The sequence below is a fragment of the Ursus maritimus genome, unplaced genomic scaffold, assembly GCF_017311325.1.
Source record: "Ursus maritimus isolate PB19 unplaced genomic scaffold, ASM1731132v1 scaffold_33, whole genome shotgun sequence".
Lineage (NCBI taxonomy): Eukaryota > Metazoa > Chordata > Mammalia > Carnivora > Ursidae > Ursus > Ursus maritimus.
The window spans coordinates 4,091,269-4,115,629 of record NW_024425897.1 but is presented as its reverse complement, the minus strand read 5'-3'; the positions used below and the strand labels follow the sequence as shown (position 1 = coordinate 4,115,629).

Sequence of the window (24,361 nt, the reverse complement as noted above, 5' to 3'; positions counted from 1 at the left end):
TGTGAAGGAGTGCCTTTGCTCATTCACAGCATAGTCATGCACTGTCTCAACTATAAAATCATGCTCATCCTTTTTTTTTTAAGGTTTTATTTAATTATTTGAGAGAGAGAGAGCACAAGCAGGCAGAGCAGCAGGCAAAGGAAGAGGGAGAAGCAGGCTCCCCTCCAAGCAGGGAGCCCGATGCTGGACTTGATCTCAGGACCCTGGGATCATGATCTGAGCCAAAGGCAGACCCTCAAGACTGAGCCACACAGGCAGCCCAAAATCATGCTCATCTTGAAGAACATGAGAGCATTAGCAACTTGACAAAAGAACTATGCCATACATGATGAATTCCGCTGCAATCCAAAGAAACCCTGGCTCAGGCTAGCTTAAGAACAAGGAATTAGGGGTGCCTGAGTGGCTCAGTCATTAAGTGTCTGTCTGCCTTCAGCTCAGGGTGTGATCCCAGGGTCCTGGGATCGAGCCCCACATTGGGCTCCTCTGCTGGGAGCCTGCTTCTTCCTCTCCCACTCCCCCTGCTTGTGTTCCCTCTCTCCCTGACTCTCTCTCTCTCTGTGTCAAATAAATAAATAAAATCTTAAAAAAAAACCCAAAAAACTAGGAATTAATATTCTCCTATACAAATGGTCCAGCAGTAGAATGGGTTCAGAGTTGGTTGATTCAGAGGCTAATCAAATTCCCAGGTTGCTTCCATCTCTGTGTTCTGCAATACACAATGAAGGCGTCACCTTCACCCCGACTAGAAGTTGCTTCAGCATCCCCAGAGTTTCTTTTTTTCTTTTTCTTTTGGTTTGGTTACTTTATTTATTTATTTATTTTACATTTTATTAATTATTTTTTTAAAGTTCCATGATTTATTTCTTGCGTATAACACCCAGCAGCATCCCCAGAGTTTCATGCACACTTGATGTCTCCCAAAGGAAGAAGAACACTGTCTTTTTTTTGTATCTTTCTTTGAAGCCCTTCAGCAGATTCCCACCCTATTTTATTGATGAGAATTAGCAAAACCATGAGGTCCACTCTTGGAACTGAGTGTGGTAGGGGGGACATTCAGCTCCTCTGAGAAATGTGGTGGACAGTGGTGGTGGTGGGGGAATGGATCCCTGAACACAACCCTGAATCTATGAGGAAGGAGAAGAGGAAAATCCCCCAAATCCCTAAGTAGGCAAATTGAGAGGCTGTTGTGGAAGATTCCTATCCCAAAGCTAATGTATCAGTGGGTTTGATTTCCATCTCGTTCTCCAGCCTTTATGAACCACACTGAAAAGACTGGACAAGACATTGCCTGTGAGGGCTTAAGATCTCCTGGTTTCACATATTCAATTTTAAAAACAATTCCTGAGCTTTACTCAGAGTAGAATTTGGCCTTAACATCCTTACATCTGCACGTAGACTTCAAATATTCAGCCTTCAGGGTTAGGACAGGGACTGCTAAATCTGTATCTGATTTCATTTCTGAAATTTAACTCTTTAGAACAATTATGGGATCCTGAAAATTGCACTTCTAGTAATCCCTAAAGCTTTGAATATACTAGTCTTAGCTGAAAGAGTGATGAATAATAATTTTATTAGGGCAAATTAAACTACCAAATTGCCAGGAATGCAGCATGTGTTTTGTTCAGCTACTTTGTTCTCTACTTTGTTTAAGATAGAAGGCGGGGGGCGGGGGGGTCCTGGATGGCTCAGTTGGTTAAGCCTTGGTTTTAGCTCAGGTCATGATATTCTGGTCATGGGACTGAGCCCCATATTGGGACTCCGCGCTCAGCATGGAGTCTGCTTTGGATTCTTTCTCCCTCTTCCTCCCTTTCTGCCCCTCCCCGCTCATGTGCTCTCTCTGTCTCCCCAAGAATAAGTAAGTGAATAAATAAATAAATAAATAAATAAATAAATAAATAAATATTTTTTATTTATTTTTTGTTTCTTTTCCTTTTTTTTTTAAATGATTTTTTATTATATTATGTTAGTCACCATACAGTATATCCCTGGTTTCTGATGTAAGGCTCGATGATTCATTAGTTGTGTATAACACCCAGTGCACCATGCAATACGTGCCCTCCTTACTACCCATCACCAGCCTATCCCATTCCCCCACCCCCCTCCCCTCTGAGGCCCTCAGTTTGTTTCTCATAGTCCATAGTCTCTCATGTTTCATTCCCCCTTCTGATTACCCCCCCTTTCTTTATCCCTTTCTTCCCCTACCGATCATCCTAGTTCTTATGTTCCATAGATGAGAGAAATCATATGATAGTTGTCTTTCTCTGCTTGACTTATTTCACTTAGCATTATCTCCTCCAGTGCCGTCCATGTTGCAGCAAATGTTGAGAACTCGTTCTTTCTGATAGCTGAGTAATATTCCATTGTATATACGGACCACAACTTCTTAATCCAGTCATCTGTTGAAGGGCATCTCGGTTCCTTCCACGATTTAGCTATTGTGGACATTGCTGCTAAAAAAAAATATTTTTTAAAAAGATAGAATAGAATGTTCTCAAAATCTGAATTCTAGAATTGTTCTTCCTGTCAGAGCCTAATGTTCTCAGGTTTTGTTTTGAGTTTGACTTTCCTGGGACCACCTAGGAAGTGCCATCTGTGATCAGGAGAGGGCAGCAGAAAGCCATCTGAGTCAGTCCTCTGTGAGCTGGGTCTGCCCAGGAATCAATTTAGGAAAAACCAGAACCAAGGGGAAAATCTCAGAGTTGATGCCAGCAGAAATCAAGGAAGACCTAGACCTGAAGCAGAGTCCAGTGCATTTGTACCGCAACAGAGTTGAGGTTAAATGCTAGAATCCAGGAGGAATAATCATGTCAGTATGGTCTTGTTTTTCCAGAATAAAAACTGGGGTGAGCAAAGTGAAAGCTGGTGAATTTTGGTCAGATAGGAGTCAAACCAGCAGGATTGGGGTGGGTCAAAGAGTTATAAAAGGTTAATTATATTGATTGTTTGAGGAGAGATGCAGCATTTTTATTTAAAAAATAACATTTATAGTTTATAATTACAAATATAAAATAATTCATTGTAGAAAAGGAAACTAGAGAAAAAGACACAGGAGAAAATAAAACTAATTTGGAATTGTTAACTCATCAGAGGTAACAGTGTTGGTATATACTCCAATAACCAAATCTATCAATCAGTCAATCATGTATTTATCCAGATAAAATTGGGATCATGCATTTAACCACATGCCATCAATGTTTCTCCTTGAGATTACATATTTTTCCAAAACATTAAAAAAAATAAAAAAGACTGTATAGCATTCTACCACAGGGTGTGTCATGGAGCATTTAGTATGCACTGTCCAGTCTTCAGGAGGTAATACTGGAACTTTGCACTGATTGATGTCAAACCTCATTATATTCCAGATCAGACATGATAAAATAATAATTTCAAAGCTTGGGAAAATAAAAAACAAATAATCTCTGAGCCCAGTACCCTAGCCCATTTAAATTTTTGTTTTTTTCTCCTCCTAGTCTTTGTCCAAATGCATAGATATTTTAACATGATTACAAGCATAATGTACATTTGCATGTTATTGTATTATAAATATTGTTTATTTTATTTTTTCATTTTTAAAAACTGCTTTATTAAAGAATAATTGATATATAATAAATGACACATATTTTAAAATTTTTTAATTTAAATTCAATTTAACTAACATATACTGTATTATTAGTTTCAGAGGTAGAATTTAGTGATTCATCAGTTGCATATAACACCCAGTGCTCTTTTTTGTTATGTTCAATTAGCCACAATATAGTATATCATTAGTTTTTGATATAATGTTCAATGATTCATTATTTCCATATAACACCCAGTATTCACCACATCACCTGTCCTCCCAATGCCCATCACCCAGTTATTCCATCCCCCACCCTCCTCCCTATCTGCAACCCTGTTTGTTTCCCAGAATCAAGAGTCTCTCGTGGTTTTTCTCCCTCACTGATTTCTTCCCCTTCAGTTTTCCCTGCTTCCCCCCATTGTCCTCTGCCCTATTTCTTATATACCAGATATGAATGAAACCATATGATAATTGTCTTTCTCTGCTTGACTTATTTCACTTAGCAGAATACACTCTAGTTCCATCCATATTGATGTAAGTGGTAGGTATTCATCATTTTGATGGCTGAATAAGATTCCATTCTATATATGAACCACATCTTCTTTAATCATTCATCTGTTGAACGGTATCTCAGCTCCTTCCAAAGTTTGGCTATTGTGGACATTGCTGCTATGAACATTGGGGTGCATGTGGCCCTTCTTTTCACTACATCTGTATCTTTGGGGGTAAATACCTAGTAGTGCAATTGCTGGGTCATAGGGTAGCTCTATTTTTAACTTCTTGTGGAACTTCCATACTGTTTCCCAGAGTGGCTGTACCAGCTTGCATTCCCACCAATATTGTAAGAGGGTTCCCCTTTCTCCACATCCTCACCAACATTTTTTGTTTTCTGCCTTGTCAATTTTAGCCATTTCAAGTGCTATAAGGTGGTATCTCAATGTAGTTTTGATTTCTATTTCCCTGATGGCAAGTGATGTGGAGCATTTTTTTTTTTCATGTGTCTGATGGCCATTTGTATGTCTTCTCTGGAGAAGTGTCTGTTCATGCCTTCTGCCCATTTCTTGACTGGATTCTTTGTTTTTTGGGTGTTTGAGAAGTTCTTTATAGATCTTGGATGCAGGCCCTTTATCTGAAATGTCATTTGCAAATATCTTCTCCCATTCTGTAGGTTGCCTTTTAGTTTTGATGACTGTTTCCTTTGCTGTGCAGAAGCCTTTTATCTTGATGAAGTCCCAAAAGTTCATTTTTGCTTTTGTTTCCCTTGCCTTTAGAGATGTGTCTTGCACAAAGTTGCTGTGTCCAAGGTCGAAGAGGTAGCTGCCTGTGTTCTCCTCTAGGATTTTCATGGATTCCTGTCTCACATTGAGGTCTTTCATCCATTTAGAGTTTATCTTTGTGTATGGTATAAAGAATGGTCTAGTTTCATTCTTCTGCATGTGACTGTCCAGTTTTCCCAGCACCATTTATTGAAGAGACTGTCTTTTTGCCATTGGATATTCTTTCCTGCTTTGTTGAAGTGCGGTTGACTATAGAGTTGAGGTTCCATATCTGGGCTTTCTGTTCTGTTCCATTGATCTATGTGTCTGTTTTTGGGCCAGTACCATGCTGTCTTGATGATCACAGCTTTGTAATATAGCCTGAAGTCAGGCATTCTGATGTCACCAGCTTTGTTTTCCTTTTTCCACATTCCCCTGGCAATTCAGGTTCTTTTCTGGTTCCACACAAATTTTAGGATTGTTTGTTCCAGCCTGTGAAAATGTCAATGGTATTTTGATAGGGATTGCATTGAACGTGTAGATTGCTCTGGGCAGCATACACATTTTAACAATGTTTATTCTTCCAATCCATGAGCATGGAATGTTTTTCCATCTCTTTGTGTCTTCCTTGATTTCTTTCAGAAGTGTTCTGTAATTTCTAAAGTACAGATCTTTTACCTCTTTGGTTAGGTTTATTTCTAGGTACCTTATGGTTTTTGGTATAATTGTAAATGGGATCGATTCCTTAATTTCTCTTTCTTCAGTCATGTTGTTAGTGTACAGAAATGCAACTGATTTCTGTGCATTGATTTTGTGTCCTGCCACGTTGCTGAATTGCTGTATGAGTTCTAGTAATTTTGGAGTGGTGTCTTTTGTGTTTTCACATAAAGTATCATGTCACCTGTGAAGAGAGAGAGTTTGACTTCTTTGCCAATTTGAATGCCTTCTATTTCTTTCTGGTGTCTAATTGCTGAGTCTAGGACTTCTAGTGCTATGTTGAACAAAAGTGGTTAGAGTGGGCATCCCTTTTGTATTTCTGACCTTAAGGGAAAAGTTCTCAGTTTCTCCCTGTTGAGAATGATATTCACCATGGGCTTTTTGTAGATGGTTTTGGTGATATTGAGATATGTTCCCTCTATCCCTGTACTTTGAAGAGTTTTAATCAAGAAAAGATGATGTATTTTGTCAAATGCTTTTTCTGCATCAATCGAGAGGATCATATGGTTCTTGTCCTTTCTTTTATTAATGTGGTGTATCACGTTGATTGATTTGTGAATGTTGAACCACCCTTGCATCCCAAGGATGAATCCCACCTGGTTGTGATGGATAATCCTTTTAATGTACTGTTGGATCCTATTGGCTAGGATCTTGCTGAGTATTTTGGCATCCATGTTCATCAGGGATATTGGTCTGTAATTCTCCCTTTTGGAGGGGTCTTTGCGTGGTGTTGGGATCAGGGTAATGCTGGCCTCACAGAAAGAGTTTGGAAGTTTTCCTTCTATTTCTTTTTTTTGAAACAGCATCAGTAGAATAGGTATTATTTCTTCTTTAAATGTTTGGTAGAATTCCCCTGGAAAGCCACCTGGCCCTGGACTCTTGTTTTTTGATTACTGCTTCAATTTCCTTGCTGGTTATATCAGATTTTCTATTTCTTCCTGTTTCAGTTTTGGTAGTTTTAAAATTCCCAGGAATGTGTCCATTTCTTCTAGATTGCTTAATTTGTTGGCATATAGTTGTTCAAAAAATAATTGTTTCTATTTCCTTAGTGTTAGTCATGATCTCTCCCCTTTCATTCATTTTATTGATTTGAGTCCTTTACCTTTTCTTTTGTTAAGTCTGACCAGCAGTTTATCAATTGTACTAATTCTTTCAAAGAACCAGCTTTTAGTTTCATTGATCTGTTCTACTGCTTTCGTGGTTTCTATTTCATTGATTTAGGCTCTAATCTTTATTATTTCTCTTCTCCTGCTTGGTTTAGGCTTTATTTGATTTTCTTTCCCCAGCTCCTTGAGGTGTAATGTTAGCTTGTGTATTTGGGTTTTTTCTAATTTTTTTGAGAGAGGCGTGGATGGCTATGTACTTCCCATTTAGGACTGCCTTTGCTGTATCCCAAAGATTTTAAACAGATGTGTTTTCATTCTCATTAGTTTCAATGAATTGTTTAAGTTCTTCTTTAATTTCCTGGTTGACCCAAACATTCTTTAGCAGGATACTCTTTAACCTTCAAGTGTTTGAGTTCCTTTTGAATTTCTTCTTGTGATTGAGTTCCTGTTTCAAAGCCTTGTGGTCTGAAAATATGCAAGGAATAATCTTAATCCTTTGGTATTGGTTGAGACCTGATTTGTGACCCAGTATGTGATCTATTCTGGAGAAAGTTCCATGTGCATTCGAGAAGAATGTGTATTCTGTTGTTTTAGGATGGAATGTTCTGTATATATCTGCAAAGTCCATCTGGCCCAGTGTTTCATTCAAAACCCTTATTTCTTTCTTCTGTTTAGATTATCTGTCTTTTTCTGTGAGTGGGGTATTAAAGTCCCATACTATTAATGTTTATTATCAGTATGTTTCTTTACTTTGGGTATTAATTGGTTTATATAATTGGCTGCTCCCACATTGGGGGCATAGATATTTACAAGTTAGATCTTCTTTTTGGATAGACCCTTTAAGAATGATATAATGTTCCTCTGCATCTCTTAGTATAGTCTTTGGTTTAAAACCTATTTTTTTGATATGCGAATTGCTACCCCAGCTGTTTTTTGAGGTCCATTAGTGTGGTAAATGGTTCTCTGCCCCCTTACTTGTAATCTAGAAGTGTCTTCAGGTCTAAAACTAGTCTCCTGTAGACATCATATGGATGGGTCTTGCTTTTTTTTTTAGCCAATCTGATACCCTGTGTCTTTTGATTGCAGCATTCAGCCCATTTACATTAAGAGTAACTCAGAAAGATATGAATTTAGTGCCATTGTATTGCCCGTAAATTCTCTGTTCCTGTAGATCGGCTCTGTTTCTTTCTGGTCTGTGTTACTCTTGGGGTCTCTCTTCACTTACCGTATCTCCCTTAATATTTCTTGCAGGGCTGGCTTGGTGGTCACATATCTTTCAGTTTCTGTCTGTCCTAGAAGCTCTTTCTCTCTCCTTCCATTCTGAATGACAGCCTTGCTGGATAATGTATTCTTGGTTGCATATTTTTCTCATTTAGTACCCTGAATATATTATGCCAGCCCTTTCTGGCTTGCCAGGTTTCTGTGGATAAGTCTGATATTATTCTGATCCCTTCATATATAGGAACCCTTCTCTCCCTAGCTGCTCTCAGGATAGCTTCTGTGGCTCTAAGATTTGCAAGCTTCACTATTATATGTCAGGGTGTTGATCTATTTTATTTTTTATTTTTTATTTTGAGAGGGGTCTTCCCCACCTTTGGACATGGATGCTTGCTTTCTTCCCCAGATTAGGGAAATTCTCAGCCATGATTTGTTTAAATATACCTTCTAGCCTCTCTCTCTCTCCACCCAGCCTGGGATCCTGATAATATAAACATTGGTTTATTTCAAGGCATCATTAAATTCCCAAAGCTTTTCTTCATTGTCTTTCTCTCTTTTCCTCAACTTCCTTCTTTTCCATAAGCCTGTCCTCTAGATCACTTATTCTCTCTTCTGCCTTATTGACCCTAGCTGTTAAAGCATCCAATTTAGACTGTGTCTCATTCATAACATTTTAAAATTTGGCCAGATTAGATCTCATTTCTTCCCTTAGAGATTCTGTATTTTCATGTATGCTTTTTTCAAGCCTAGCTATTAACTTTATAATTGCTATCCTGAATTCCATCTTTGACATCTTAACTTATACCCATATTGATTAGCTCTCTGGCAGGGAACATTGCCTCTGGTTCTTTTCTTTGTTGTGGGTTCCTCCTTCCAGTCATTCTGCCCATGGAACAATGGGTAAGTGAATGAACCAAGTCCAAAATATCAACCAACACCCAAGCAAAATGCACCCTAGAAAAAAAATCTGTATTGGTTCAGAGCCACTGCATAAAAGCACACAAAGCCAAAATGCAGCAAAACTATATCAAAAAGGGGAGGGGGGCTCTAATCTCACAGGGTGGACAAAGCAGGGTGGTCCACTTGTTCCTGATTGAATTTTGGTCTGTGTGTTAGAAGACACTACATCCCAAAATTGCAAAGAAAGCAACATTTATATTTATATAAAAATAAAATTGAATAGAGAGAAAAAAGGACTAGAATGAAGTATATATCTTTAAAATGTAGATGTGAAAAAAAATGAAAGTTAAAAAGCAACTTAAAAACAGAAGCTGGTAAAATAAGAATCTAGTTGAAATGGGAAAAAGGTAAAGAAAAAAAAGAAATGGAAAATTTTATACTGAAGGATAAATGAGTGGTGAGGAAACATCTGGAGCTCAATATACTGTTTTCCCCTGGTGCTGGAGTGTTACAGTTTCCTGGGATCCATAAGCTTGTCATTCACCTGTTCTTTCAGTCTGTCTTCTGGGTGTGGGGCCTGCTGTGCTGCTTTTCAGGTATTTTTGCCTGAGCAGAGTTGCCCCACCCCTTGTCAGTTGGATGGGTTTAATGTAAGCTCATCCTCTGTGTGTGTTTTGTTCCCTAGTGGTTTTCAGTGCCTCTTCAAAGGTCAGAGCAAAAATGGCCATGACTGGATCTCTGGCCCAGAGTCGCAAGATCACAGTCTCCCCTCTTCAATAAACTCTTCGGGTCAAACTGTCTCTAGTTCTGAGTGCACCAAGCTCCACAGAAACTTATGGGTCTTGTCCACTGCATTCTCCCAGGGATCTGTGAGCATCTCTGCACTTTGAGTCTTTGGGACTGTGAGTTTTTGTAGGCTTACATGTGCACCCTGCTCTGCTGCTCCCAGGTCATGGCTGGATGCCACCCTAATATCCTTTCCAAGGTTGCTGCCACCCTGAGAGCTCTTGCCTAGTTGTGGGTTCAGCTGTTTCAACACTCCTAAAGGATGATAACCAGCCCCCCACATTCCAGTCTTTTTCTGGGTGCTCAGGCAAAGACCAGTCTCCCTACATGTCTGGCTTGCAGTTTATGGTGATGAGCTGAGAGTCCTTCCTTGGCTTGCTGACCGTAACTAGTTTCCCCACTCTGCTGCTTGGACATTCTATCAGTGCAGGCACCCCCTTTCTTTCTGTGTCTCCTGGGATCCTGAGACCACAGTGACCCACCGAGAATTCTGCCTTTTCCATCCCCTGAGCCCCTTTGAGAAAGGGATATCTCTCTCTCGAGCAGATTTCTAAGGGTTCTGATTTTGCATTCCAATGTTATATCACTTTTTGGTGGCCAGCTTATGGAGACTCCCTTCCACCTTCATTTATCATCTGATATTTTCCTGCAGATTCGTGACTCTGCACCTCCTACCTTGTAAAAAGCAGTCATTTTTCTGCTCGTAGATTTTCACGTATATTTTCTTAGATCTCATGCTGAATTTGTGGTTGTTCAAAATGGTTTGATAGATATCAAAATGGTTAGATAGCTAAATTCTGGGGACCAGATGAAATGAGGTCCCCTACTCTTCTGCCATCTTGTCTTATTTATCATTTTTTTTTAATTTAAATTTTAGGTAGTTAACACAGAGTGCAATATTGGTTTCTGAAGCAGAATTCAGTGATTCATCATTTGCATACAACACTCAGTGCTCTTCATAACAAGTGCCCTCCTTAATACCCATTACCCACCTAGCCCATCCCCCCTCCCCACCTCCTTCCATCAACCCTCAGTTTGTTCTCTATCAGTAAGAGTCTCTTATGGCTTGTTTCCCTCTCTCCTTTCCCCCCCTTCTTGTATGTTCATCTGTTTTCTTTCTTAAATTCCACATATGAGTGCAATCATATGGTTTTTGTCTTTCTCTGACTGACTTATTTCACTTAGCATAATACATTCTAGTTCCATCCATGTCATAGCAAATGGCAAGATTTCATTCTTTTTGATGGGCATTTGGGCTCTCCCCATAGTTTGACTATTGTTGATAATGCTACTATAAACATCGGGGCGCATGTATCCCTTTGTATCTATTTTTTTAAAAGATTTTATTTATTTGTTTGAAGGAGAGAGAGATAGCCAGCAAGAGAGGGAACACAAGCAGGGGGAGTGGGAGAGAAAGAAGCAGGCTCCCAGTGGAAGAGGGAGCCCGATGAGGGGCTCGATCCCAGGACCCCAGGATCATGCCCTGGGCCAAAGGCAGAAGCTTAACAACTGAGCCACCTAGGTGCCCCTGTATTTGTGTTTTTGTATCCTTTGGATAAATACCTAGTAGTGTGATTGCTGGATCATAAGGTAGTTCTATTTTTAACTTTTTGAGAAAGTTGCATACTGTTCTCCAGAGCGGCTGCACCAGTTTGCATTCCCACCAACAGTGTAAGAGGGTTCCCCTTTCTCCACATCCTTGCCAATACCTGTTGTTTTTTGTGTTGTTAATTTTACCCATCCTGACAGATGTGAGATGGTTTTGACTTGTATTTCCCTGATGATGAGTGATGTTAAGCATCTTTTCATGTGTCTGTTAGCTATCTGGTTGTCTTCTTTGAAAAAGTGTGCATTCGTGTCTTCTGCCCATTTCTTAACTGGATTATTTGTTTTTTGGGTGTTGAGTTAGATAAGTGCTTTGTAGATTTTTGATACTAACCCTTTATTAGATATGTCATTTGCAAATACCTTCTCCCATTCTGTAAGTTCTCTTTTAGTTTTGTCGACTGTTTCCTTTGCTGTTTTAGAAGGCTTTTATCTTGATGAAATCCCAATAGTTCATTTTTTATTTTATTTCCCTTGCCTTTGGAGATGTGTCTAGTAAGAAGTCACTGTGGCCGAGGTCAAAGAGGTTTCTGACTGTGTTCTTCTCCAGGATTTTGATGGTTTCCCGTCTCACATTAAGGTCTTTCATCCATTTTGAATTTATTTTTATGTATGGTTTAAGAAAGTGGTTCAGTTTCATTCTTCTGCATATTGCTGCCCAGTTTTCCCGACACCATTTGTTGAAGAGACTGTCTTTTTTCCAGTGGATATTCTTTCCTGTTTTGTTGAAGATTAGTTGATCAGATAGTTGTGGGTCCATTTCTGTATTCTCTATTCTGTTCCATTGATCTATGCATCTGTTTTTGTGCCAGTCCCATACTGTCTTGATGACTGCAGCTTTGTAATATAGCTTGAAATCTGGAATTGTGATGCCTCCAGTTTTGTTTTTCTTTTTCAGAATTGCTTTGGCCATTTGGTTTTTTTGTGTTCCATACAAATTTTAGGTTTGTCCTAGGTCTGTGACAAATGTTAGTATTTTGATGAAGATTGCATTAATGTGTAGATTGCTTTGGGTAGTATAGACATTTTAACAATGTTTGTTCTTCCAATCCATGAGCATATCGTAAACATTTTATTTTTTTTTTTTTTAAAGATTTTATTTATTTATGTGACAGAGAGACAGCCAGGGAGAGAGGGAACACAGCAGGAGAGTGAGAGAGGAAGAAGCAGGCTCCCAGCGGAGGAGCCCGATGTGGGACTCGATCCCGGAACGCCAGGATCACGCCCTGAGCCGAAGGCAGACGCTTTAACGACTGCGCTACCCAGGCGCCCCATATCGTAAACATTTTAAAGCTGATTAATGATTTTCCTAATTTTTAATGACTGGTTAATATTCCTCTCAATAGATACACAATGATTCCATTAGTCATTATCCTATTGCTTCATTTTGGTATTATGAATAATCCTTCAATGAACACCTTTATGGTATTTGCTTTATCTTTCATTTGGACTATATTCTTACGTAAAGTCTTACAAGGAAGTAATCGAGTCTGCTTAAACTCTAGGAGCTAATGTAAAATTTCTTGCCTAGTTTTTGAGAGTGGATTTGCATTGATTTTGCTACTCAATTATTTTTTAAATTGAATTTCATTTTTGTTCGTAGGAAACATGTCAATTGGATAGAAGCACAATTTATTTTTTTTAAAGATTTTATTTATTTATTTGACAGAGATAGAGACAGCCAGCGAGAGAGGGAACACAAGCAGGGGGAGTGGGAGAGGAAGAAGCAGGCTCATAGCAGAAGAGCCTGATGTGGGGCTCGATCCCAGAACGCCGGGATCACGCCCTGAGCCGAAGGCAGACGCTTAACCGCTGTGCCACCCAGGCGCCCCAGAAGCACGATTTAGAAAAGAAGAAAGCAGATTTTAATTGAGACAGCGATTGATTTTTATAAAGGTAATTTTGAGTAGATGTTCCTTTTCTTATATCCCTGATGAATGTGGATGCCAAAATTCTCAACAAGATCCTAGCTAATAGGATCCAACGGTACATTAAAAGGATTTTCCATCATGACCAGGTGGGATTCATTCTAGGGATGCAAGTGTGGTTCAACATTCACAAACCAATCAGTGTGATAGAACACATTAATAAGAGAAGAAACATCCTCTAAATTGATGCAGAGAAAGCATTTGACAAAATACAGCATCCTTTCCTGATTAACACCCTTCAGAGTGTAGGGATAGAAGGCATATTCCTCAATTTCATAAAAATCATCTATGAGAAGCCCATAGCAAATATTATTCTCAATGGGGAAAAGCTGAGAGCCTTTCCCTTAAGATCAGCAACACAGCAAGGATGCCCACTGTCACCATTATTGTTCAACACAGTACGAGAAGTCCTAGGAACAAAAATCAGACAACAAAAAGAAATAGAAGGTATACAAACTGACAAAGAAGAAGTCAAACTCTCTTCACAGATGATGTGATACTTTATGTGGAAAACCCAAGAGACTCTACCCCCAAATTACTAGAACTCATACAGCAATTCAGTAATGTGGTAGGATACAAAATCAATGCACAGAAATCAGTTGCTTTCTTATACACCAACAATGTAATTGTAGAAAGAGAAATTAGGGAATTGATTCCATTTACAATAGCACCAAAAACCATAAGATACCTTGGAATAAACCTAACCAAAGAGGTAAAGGATTTATACTCTAGAAACTACAGAAAACTTATTAAATAAATTGAAGAAAACACAAAAAGATGGAAAAACATTCCATTCTCATGGATTGGATAAATAAACATTGTTAAAATGTATATACTACTGAGAACAATCTATACTTTCAGTGCCATCCCAATCAAAATATCAATGCCATTTTTCAAAGTGCTGGAACAAACAATCCTAAAATTTGTGTGGAACCAGAGAAGGCCCCAAATCGCCAAGAAATGTTGAAAAAAGAAAAACAAAGCTGGGGGCATCACGTTGCCTGATTTCAAGCTATATTACAAAGCTTTGACCACCAAGACAACATGGTACTGGCAGAAAAACAGACACACAGATCAATGGAACAAAATAGAGACTCCAGAAATGGATCCTCAACTCTATGGTCAACTAATCTTTGACAAAGCAGGAAAAAGCATCCAATGGAAAAAAGACAGTCTCTTCAATAAACGGTGCTGGGAAAATTGGACAGCTATATACAAGAGAATGAAACTTGACTATTCTCTAACACCATACACAAAGATAAACTCTAAATGGATAAAATACCTCTATGTAAGACAGGAATCCATCAAAATCATAGAGAAGAACATGGGTAATAACCTCTTCAACATCGGCCACAGCAACTTCTTTCGAGATATGTCTCCAAAGGCAAGGGAAACAAAAGTGAAAATGGACTTTTGGGACTTCATCAAGATAAAATCTTCTGCACAGCAAAGGAAACAGCCAACAAAACAAAGAGGCAACCCATGGAAGAGGAGAAGATATTTGCAAATGACACTACAGATAAGGGGCTGGTATCCATGATCTCTAAAGAACTTCTCAAACTCAACACTCAAAAAACAATCAACTCAAAAAATGGGCAGAAGACATGAACAGACACTTTCCCAATGAAGACATACAAATGGCTAACAGACACATGAAAAATGTTCAAAATCATTAGCCATCAGGGAAATTCAAATCAAAACCACATTGAGATACCACCTTGCACCAGTTAGAATCACAAAATTGACAAGGCAGGAAACAACAAATGTTGGAGAGGATGTGGAGAAAGGGGAACCCTCTTATACTGTTGGTGGGAATGCAAGTTGGTACAGCCACTTTGGAAAACAGTGTGGAGGTCCTTTAAATAGTTAAAAATAGAGCTACCCTATGATCCAGCAATTGCACTACTGGGTATTTACCCCAAAGATACAGATGAAGTGAAAAGAAGGGCCATATGCACCCCAATGTTCAATAGCAGCAATATCCACAATAGCCAAACCGTGGAAGGAGCTGAGATGCCCTTCGACAGATGAACGGATAAAGAAGATGTGGTCCATATCTACAATGGAATATTACTCAGCCATCAGAAAGGATGATTACCCAACATTTGCATCAACATGGATGGAACTGGAGGAGATTATGCTAAGTGAAATAAGTCAAGCAGAGAAAGACAATTATCATACGGTATCACTTATGTGTGGAACATAAGGACTAGCATGGAGGAAACTCTTCAGGAGAAGGAAGGGAAACATGAAGGGGGTAAAATCAGAGGGGGAGAAGAACCATGAAAGGCTATGGACTCTGGGAAACAAACTGAGGGTTCCAGAGGGGAATTGGGTGGGGGGATGGGTTAGCCCAGTGATGGGTATTAAGGAGGGCACATATTGCATGGAGCACTGGGTGTTATAAGCAAATACTGCATCAAAAAACTAATGATGTATATGGTGACTAATATAACATAATAAAAAATTAATTAATTTAAAAAAGCTTAAAATGGGAAAAAAAGAAGTAATAAGCTAGTAATTTGCTCAAATATTACACAGATATGCAAACATTTAAAATATATTGTGCATAAACACTTTTTAAGTCTCATAACCAAACTAGATCAGTAATGTGCTGAAAATATAAAAGTAAAAAAAAAATTAAATAGCATTAAAAAATCTTGGGAAAAGGAAAAGATATTCCTTTCCTTCCATCTGCAGCCATAGAGACTAGAGAGGGTAAGAAACACTCATAAAAAAATCACTAACAACGTATTCGGCAAAGTTTTTTCACATTAGGTTTTCCTAATATGTAAATTTTTAAAGGCCAAGACCAATTTTATGTGCGTCTTAGATTAAATGTGTATGAAAACAAGGAGATTCAAGTGTAAATGGAAAGTCCATGCAAACTCTTTCTGAGTTTTATATATCTCAACTTGGACTAATTTATATTCAGTACAGTATTTTGTAAATGATGTCTGGTGGCATAGGTCCAAAGACAAAATCCTAACAAAATTTTTCCAGTAAGAATTCACACAAAAATGGAAGGTACGGGCCACAGAATGGATCCAAGAATGCTTTTAGCTCACTGCCATTACTCACATCATCTCTTGTGATAGCAATTTAAGAGAACTCATGGCTAAAACTTATCAAATTAATAAACATAGTTTCTAAAAAATTATAAAGTAAATAAAAGCAAACACCAACAGGTAAAATCTTAACTGACTGAGCCACCCAGGTGCCTGCCAACAGGTAAAATCTTAGTAACCATGGTCACCTTGCTATGAAAACTGAGAAAAAGTATTCTTTTTTTTTCATGGTTTTTTTATTCTTTTTTTTTTTTTTGGTATTTATTTTTTATTTTTATTTATTTATTTTTTGATGTAAAGTTCGATGATTCATTAATTGCATATAACACCCAGTGCACCATGCAATACGTGTCCTCCTTGCTACCCATCACCAGCCTATCCCATTCCCCCACCACCCCTCCCCTCTGAAGCCCTCAGTTTGTTTCTCAGAGTCCACAGTCTCTCATGCTTCATTCCCCCTTCTAATTACCCCCCTTTCTTTATCCCTTTCTTCTCCTACCGATCTTCCTAGCTCTTATGTTCCGTAGATGAGAGAAACCATATGAGAAAAAGTATTCTTAACACCATGCCACATAATTATATATCACTTTTATTAACAGATATTTAGTAAATACTTATTGTATTTATATCCACAATGGGTAAGTGAAAGTCTACATTGTGGATATTTATAAGAAATATGTCCTGAATTGGGGTGACTGAGTGGCTCAGTAGATTAAGCATCTGCCTTAGGTCATGGTCTGGGATCCTGGGATCAAGCTCTGTGTCGGGCTCCCTGCTCAGTGGAAAGTCTGCTTTCCCTCATCCTCTGTTCTTCCCCCACCTCTCCACTTGTGCTCTCTCTCTCTCTCAAATAAATAAATAAAATCTTAAAAAAATATATATATATATCCTGATAACTGACTTCTCTCTCTTTCATCACTTACCTGCTTTTCACACCTTTCCATATTCAGAGGAGGAAAGCCGGATGTTAAATTTGTCTTCTATTTATATATTTATATTAATTTATCTTATATGTATTCCTTTAATCATTGGTTTCTCATAAATTAAACATATTTTCAAACATTATAATTCTTTTAGCTATGGTCTTATATCTCTTCTTGAAATAAACATGTTACAACCAAAGTAATACTTTTCTGCCACATACACTGAAACTTCAATATGTGGTTTTCAAAGGTCAAAACATTTCTGTCCTTTTCAGATGTGATCAAAAGTGTGAATGAAACACTTTCTGGCCACTGCCTACCGCATATCCTCTTTCCAAGTACTGCATGCCCCCTCCTGCCCTAGTGTGAAGTCTGTCTCTACTGCCAAGCTGTACCAAGGGAAACCCTACCCGACCAAGGCTGACTGGCCCATACTGGATCAATGATCTATGTGGTGGGCCAATCTGATGGACTCTTGAATTTGAGCACAGAGACCATTGCCCAGCAAATGTTTACTCCACTTCTTTTTCCCCTACACTGTGATGTTGGGCATGGCTATGAGATTTGTTTTGGCAAATGGAATGTTACCAGATGGATTACAGTCATAGGCATTAATTATATTTGCATGGCTTGACTTGTCTCTTGTGCTCTGGTGGTCTGGAAGGAGACTATGCCCCAGGTCACCACTGTGCTTTCATCTTGACCCCAGAACAAAGTAGGGAGATGCTCCTGGTAGCCAATAGAGCAAGGACTGAGCAGAACTGAAACATCCTCTGGTCTGAAGTCTTGGAGCCTGATGTCTAGTAAAGTCTGGCAGCGTTGCAGCTAAAGTGAGAATGAAAATAAGTTATTTTTATTTTAAGCATCTGTATTTTAATGTGCTTTATTATACATCAGTATTGAGGCAATAACTGACTCATAAAGTAAGAATTATTTGATTGTGCTTCTTGGAGATGGCAGGTCATTCAGGCTGGGCTTGAGATGGCCATTTTGGGGCATGATAAGCTAGTGAACAAGCAGAGGGAATTGCAGCTATCTCGTATTCCTTTCTTCACTGGAGCATGTTCCTTTTTTCTTGGGGACTGATTTTTAAGTGATCTAGAGAGAGGGAACTGGCTCTTAGCCAAACCATGGCATGTCTTCAGATATTATTTTTTGCAGACTGAAAGTTTGCAATACAAAAGACCAGTATCTTGAGTACACTGTGGTAATAAATATAGGGGAGGACTATAAAGTGACAGAATGGAAATGGTACTGGATTTAAACATTCATAGTAAATTCAAATTGGTAGTCTTTCTACGTAGTCACAATGTAAAATGAGAATGAAGTGGAAGCTATTCAACTTGAAGGCTGTTAAGGTTGTTAAGTGTTTAGAGAATATTGTCAAAATGCACTGTCCTGACTGCAGAGGTACAAAAGGACTTTCTGGAAGTTCATGAAAACAGAAGAGTCTACATTGACCAGAGGGCTTGTTGGTTAGTTGAAAGCATAGTCAGTGAGCTAAATGGAATCCCAAAGTCTTCTTGATGTGAGGAAAAGATTTTTTCCATAACTGAGTTTGTATCACTGTACTGATGAACCACTCAGTGTATTTTTACCTTCTATAAAATGTCAGAACATAGCAAAATCCATGTGTTTCTATGTAAGAATTCAGATGTTCTGTGATGTAGTAGGAAGGTCAAGAGAAAAGAGAGCATACGATAGAATTTTAGGAACTGTAGGATCCTTTTAGCTGCAAGTATATGAAGGCCAAATCAGACTTGTTTAAATGATGAAGATAATATATTAACTCATGTAACTGAAAGTGCAGAAAATGTCAGGCTTGAAGAAGGGATGGACCTGGTGGGTCAACATCAATCAGATCCTGGTTTAGTTCCTACTGTTAGTCTCAGTCCTATGGCTGGCTGTCCTTGGGGTGGGAAGTTAGTAGTTAACTACTACTAGGACTATATAGGGCTTTAAATCATACTTTGTAGGGGAGATAGAGTACACTTTTTGTGGTAATAACCACCAATGAAAAATAAAATTCTTATTTCAGAAGTTCCTGAGAAATTTCTGCTTGTTTTCCTGAATTGGGTACCGTCTAACTAATCCTTATGGCTAATGGTTGATCAAGGCCACACTGGATTTACCTGAATGGGAAGAGGAAAGGGAAGTGTCAGGCCATTGCTGATCTCTGGGGCCACTGAGGGGAGTCCTGCAACCCGGAAGTCTACAGTCTGCTGGAGAAGATGTCGGACAGATGATTATAGTACAGGGAGATCAGAAGGGGACAGCCACTCACAGCCAGTGTAGGGATATCCTTCAAAAGATTTCCAGCAGGAAGTACTGGCTTGCATCTAAAAGAATGAATAAGAATTTAGTGGACAGAGGAGAAAGAGAGAAGGAACAAATTTTGGGTAGAGAGAACATGTTATAAAAAAGGAGTTTTGTTGGAAAGCCTGAAGTAACAACCAGTTACTAGAAGAACTTTTTTTTTTAAAGATTTTATTTATTTATTCGACAGAGATAGAGACAGCCAGCGAGAGAGGGAACACAAGCAGGGGGAGTGGGAGAGGAAGAAGCAGGCTCATAGCAGAAGAGCCTGATGTGGGACTCGATCCCATAATGCCGGGATCACGCCCTGAGCCGAAGGCAGACGCTTAACCGCTGTGCCACCCAGGCGCCCCTAGAAGAACCTTCTTGAATAAAAATTGGCAAGGTAACCACAAGAACAATAGGAAGATTTAAAAACTGACAAAGAGAACTTGCTCCCCAGATATTGTGGCTAACTTCCCAATGCTTATCTGAATGTTGGACTAAGAAATCTCCATGTGCCCCTCCAATGAGCAATACAGTATCCTACAAAAGGAATACATTGAGTGAGTTCATTTGCTTATTAGGATTTTATGCTTCTAGAAGGAAAGGACTTTCTCTATTTAGTTTTTTCTCTAAGATTCTTATCTTTATACTAAGTACAAAAGATGGTTATTCAAACTCTGCTTCTTTCCAGTGTTGGGAACTTGGAGTTGCCAGGTAACCTTTCAATGCATTGTGAAATGGGAATGGTAATAGGACTGAATTCCTATGGCTTCTGTAAAGATTAAGAAGGTAATTCGTGTACAGGACTCAAAATAGTATCTGCACATAGGGCTTAGAGATATACACCATACGACCAGCATCAAAGGCAGCCATGCCATGTAGTACAGACAATTATCTTTAAGAGAAATCTCCAGTTTCACCACTTTGTTGGGAACCCAGAATCTTCTGCAGAGCCTTTTCTGATCTGGCATATGAGAAACACATAGACAATGTTTGAATCTTCTTATGTCTTGTCAGTCATTCCCTTTGCATATACAAGTGCTATTCCCAGCATAAGAAATCTCTTCACAATATTCCATCCTGTGGACCTCAAAAAAGCATTAGGACATCAGTGTCACTGGACCACCTAGTTTGTGGCCTTATATACTTACACTTGGAAGGGTTGTCTGACCATGTGTGAAGCCCCTGTCACATCTCTAATAGTAAAGCAGCCCCATGCATTTGTCCCCTGGGCTTGTCCTGGCAAGCATTTGTGCGTCTGTTTCTTGGGCTGTGTAATAAAGGTCCTTTTGGTAGAAGAGGTTAGTGTTTTAGGTAGCAGAGGTCTAGAAAGTATTGCTAAGGATATTTGGCCAGGGGAAAATCTGTTTTCTCCTTTTGCTCTAGTGGCAGACAGTCTTAGGCCTACAAGAGGGTATGTGTTAGGGTCACAGTTGAGTGCTTTCCAGGCTCTGGTTCCCCAGGAACTAGTGACTGACTGTCCTGGATAGAAGGACTTACCAGGGATGGGAGAAGCTGAACTGTCACACTATCTGACAGCATTTTCATCAGTTCATAATAGAAAGAGAAAAGAAGCAATGTCAAGAACAACTGTTGTATGCAACTGTCACCAATGGCCACAGCTGCCAGGATGGGTATGCTGTCTCTAACCACTAGGTGGTAGCTCAGCCCAAGGCTGGGAAGAGAGAAGGCACAGATGGAGGTCCAGAAGGAGTGGTGACAGGGAGGCGGGTCTGCCAGGCTGCATAAAGGCAAGGGAGCTGTGACTGAGGCTTAAGCTGCCTTAGCACTTGGTTCAGAGGATCCCGTCCTAGAGTAATGGCATTTAGCTGGTGGATACCAGGTGCCCTGGCTGAGCCAGCATCCCCTGTGAGGAGCCCACGGGCTGCTGTGCAAGAGAAGAGGCTCAAGGGAGCGCAGGTAAATAGCCACCCTTCCTATTAAAATTGCCTTGAAAGGAATGCAAAATCATGCCTCTTACATGTGGAAGACAGCTAATTGGATATTTAAACAGCTTGATATAATGTTTAATATAATACAATTGGTCGATATCTCTGAGATAGAACTAGACATAAATAGCAAGTGATTACAGGTTAATAAATACTTTTTATTGATGATGAGAATGCTGACAGAAATTCTAGCTCTCTCCCCAGATGTGCTCTGAGTTTGGAGGGCAAAGGCATTTTTTATAAAGATTTTATTTATTTATTTATTTATTTATTTATTTATTTGAGAGAGCAAGTGCCAGCAGGCTCCCAGTGGAGGAGCCTGACGCGGGGCTCAATCCCAGGACCCTGGGATCATGCCCTGAGCCAAAGGCAGACGCTTAACGACTGAGCCACCCAGGCACCCCAAGGCAAAGGCATTTTTGAAAAAAATCATGGGAGAGAAATTGAGCAACAAAGGAGTGATGTATCTTGCTCTAGTATTTGGCAAATTTACTTTGTACTGTGCTTCTGTGGAATTTATGAGACTATCTGTCAATCAGACTTTGTGGAATTTCAAATGCAGAAGTCAGGGAAAATATTTATTAAGGGAAAACAGCATCCTGTGAGCTCCAGTTTTAGCACATGTGTGCAACTTAAATTTGTGCATTGAAGACAGTAACTTTTTGCATGTGATTATGCTCAAATTAACAGATAACCATGGCTAGTCTCAGTTACATCTAGGGGGACTGAGCCCTAGTGGATTTTAGAAGTGTGATATGAAAAACCAGTGATGTACTATACCTTGGCTAATTGAATTTAAATAATTAAAAAATATATAATACATATAACAAAAGAAGTGTGAGGACAAATGTTGAGAAGGCACCTATCTTTTTCTCTTAAGAGAAAGAAGGCCTGTCAATCCTTCAGAAATCTGTGCTCACTTGAGAAAAATGCAGTGCAGTAGCCTCAGAAATATAAAAATCAGACTGCAAGGGACTTTGTAGGTTGTAAGTTCAGGATACTTTTGAGAGCAAACTTGGGTGCTAGGACAACAAGCATAAAAATTGAAACTGTCCTGGGCACACTGAGATGTATGGTCACTCCAATAATAGGTATGTGAAAGAATGGGAACCCAAAGTAAGGAAGGCAGAGGGGCTGGTGAAAATTCTAAGCCTGTGTGTTGGAGGGACACTGTTCCAGGGATCCAGGCAGACTAGGGCACACCAGCCTCATGCTAATGTGTCGAGTCCATTTAACCTCGTTCTCAGGTTGTGCTTGCTTTTGGCATGCTATTGTACTTCTTTGGTAGACTGTTCTCTCTGAATCATGAATTCAAACCTGTTTTACAGTAAATTTGTTGCCAAGAAGAGGAGCAATGAATTCCTCATTTCACCTGCTCTTCTTGGATCTTAACCTGAATGCCACAGAGGGCAACCTTTCAGGACCAAATATCAAGAACAAGTCTTCACCATGCGAAGAGATGGGCATTGCTGTTGAGGTGTTTCTGACTCTGGGTCTAATCAGCCTGTTGGAGAACATCTTGGTCATAGGTGCCATAGTGAAGAACAAGAACTTGCACTCCCCCATGTATTTCTTCGTGTGCAGTTTAGCAGTAGCTGACATGCTAGTGAGCATGTCTAACACATGGGAGACCATCACCATATACTTAATAAATAATAAGCACCTGGTGATAGCAGATGCCTTTGTGCGTCACATTGACAATGTGTTTGACTCTATGATCTGCATTTCTGTGGTGGCCTCCATGTGCAGTTTGCTGGCCATTGCAGTGGATAGGTATGTCACCATCTTCTATGCTCTGCGCTACCACCACATCATGACAGTGAAGCGTTCCGGGGTGATTATCATGTGTATCTGGACCTTTTGCACAGGCTGTGGCATTGTCTTCATCATTTACTATGAATCCACTTATGTAATCATTTGCCTCATCTCCATGTTCTTCACCATGTTGTTCCTCATGGTGTCGCTGTATATACACATGTTCCTCCTGGCGCGGACTCATGTTAAGCAGATAGCAGCTCTGCGTGGATACAGCTCTGTGCGGCAAATGACCAGCATGAAAGGTGCTGTCACCCTGACCATGCTGCTGGGCATTTTCATTGTGTGCTGGGCTCCATTCTTTCTCCATCTCATTTTGATGATTTCTTGCCCCCAGAACATTTACTGTTCTTGCTTTATGTCTTACTTTAATATGTACCTCATACTCATCATGTGTAATTCTGTGATTGATCCTCTAATATATGCTTTCCGCAGCCAGGAGATGAGGAAGTCCTTTAAAGAGATTATTTGGTGCAATGGGTTCAGAATACCCTGTAGGTTCCCTGGCAGGTATTAAACAAAAAGTTCTTCTCTCCGTGGCTCTCTTTTTTCCTTGATTTACCTTATGACAAAATCAGTTGGTACAGCCAAGGAGTAAGCCAGAAAGCTAGAAATCAAAACCATGCATTCTGTTTATCGTTTTTTCTATCTTGAATTTGTACAGCACTTATTTCCCCCTACGGTAGGTAGTTGTTGAGTCAGACATGCACATGCTGCTTATCCATTTTGGGAATGGTCTGCGACAATTTCTTACTCTTCTGTTTTCCTCCTACTTTTTCTCCTGCTTCCACCCATTTCTGGTGGTCCGATCTATCCTCCGTCTATTAAGTGTGTGCTCAGGGATGATAAAACATCCTGGATGCAGGTCTCAGCATGAGGAACAGCTATAACTGAAATTGTTCCCTAGGAGCGGTTTCATAACTTTGCTTGATGCTCCTGGGAGTCATGCATGCTTTTCAGGGTCAGATTCTTTCCATTTGAATTCTAGTTCATTTGTTACACCTCTCTTTTCCAAAACTTTTTATTTTATGGCTTATGTCCATAATTGTCCAAGGGTGGAATTTCCTTAATTATACTTCTGTCAATCATGTTTTTGTCCTACATAGACATAAACCTTCATGCTACAAACCTTGCCTCGTGTGGTGTAAAAGTCTCTGTGTCTTATTCTGACTCAGTCAACGGTTTCCAAATGAGTGTTTTGGGGTTATGTCAGGGGCTCTAGGTGCCTCC

At 39.5% G+C, this 24,361-nt stretch overlaps 1 protein-coding gene across 1 annotated transcript; it reads left to right on the top strand.

The window, feature by feature from the left end:
• Positions 1-21,181: 21,181 nt before the first annotated feature.
• On the top strand, positions 21,182-24,025 carry MC5R (melanocortin 5 receptor). The gene is made up of 2 exons (XM_008709984.2): positions 21,182-21,287; positions 22,645-24,025. Exon 2 carries the CDS (start codon positions 22,671-22,673, stop codon positions 23,646-23,648), a length of 978 nt encoding a protein of 325 aa, XP_008708206.1. The 5' UTR covers positions 21,182-21,287; positions 22,645-22,670; the 3' UTR covers positions 23,649-24,025.
• Positions 24,026-24,361: the final 336 nt, after the last annotated feature.

Excerpts from the sequence above, each read along its gene's own strand:
- MC5R (XM_008709984.2), top strand. The coding sequence starts at position 22,671 with ATGAATTCCTCATTTCACCTGCTCTTCTTGGATCTTAACCTGAATGCC.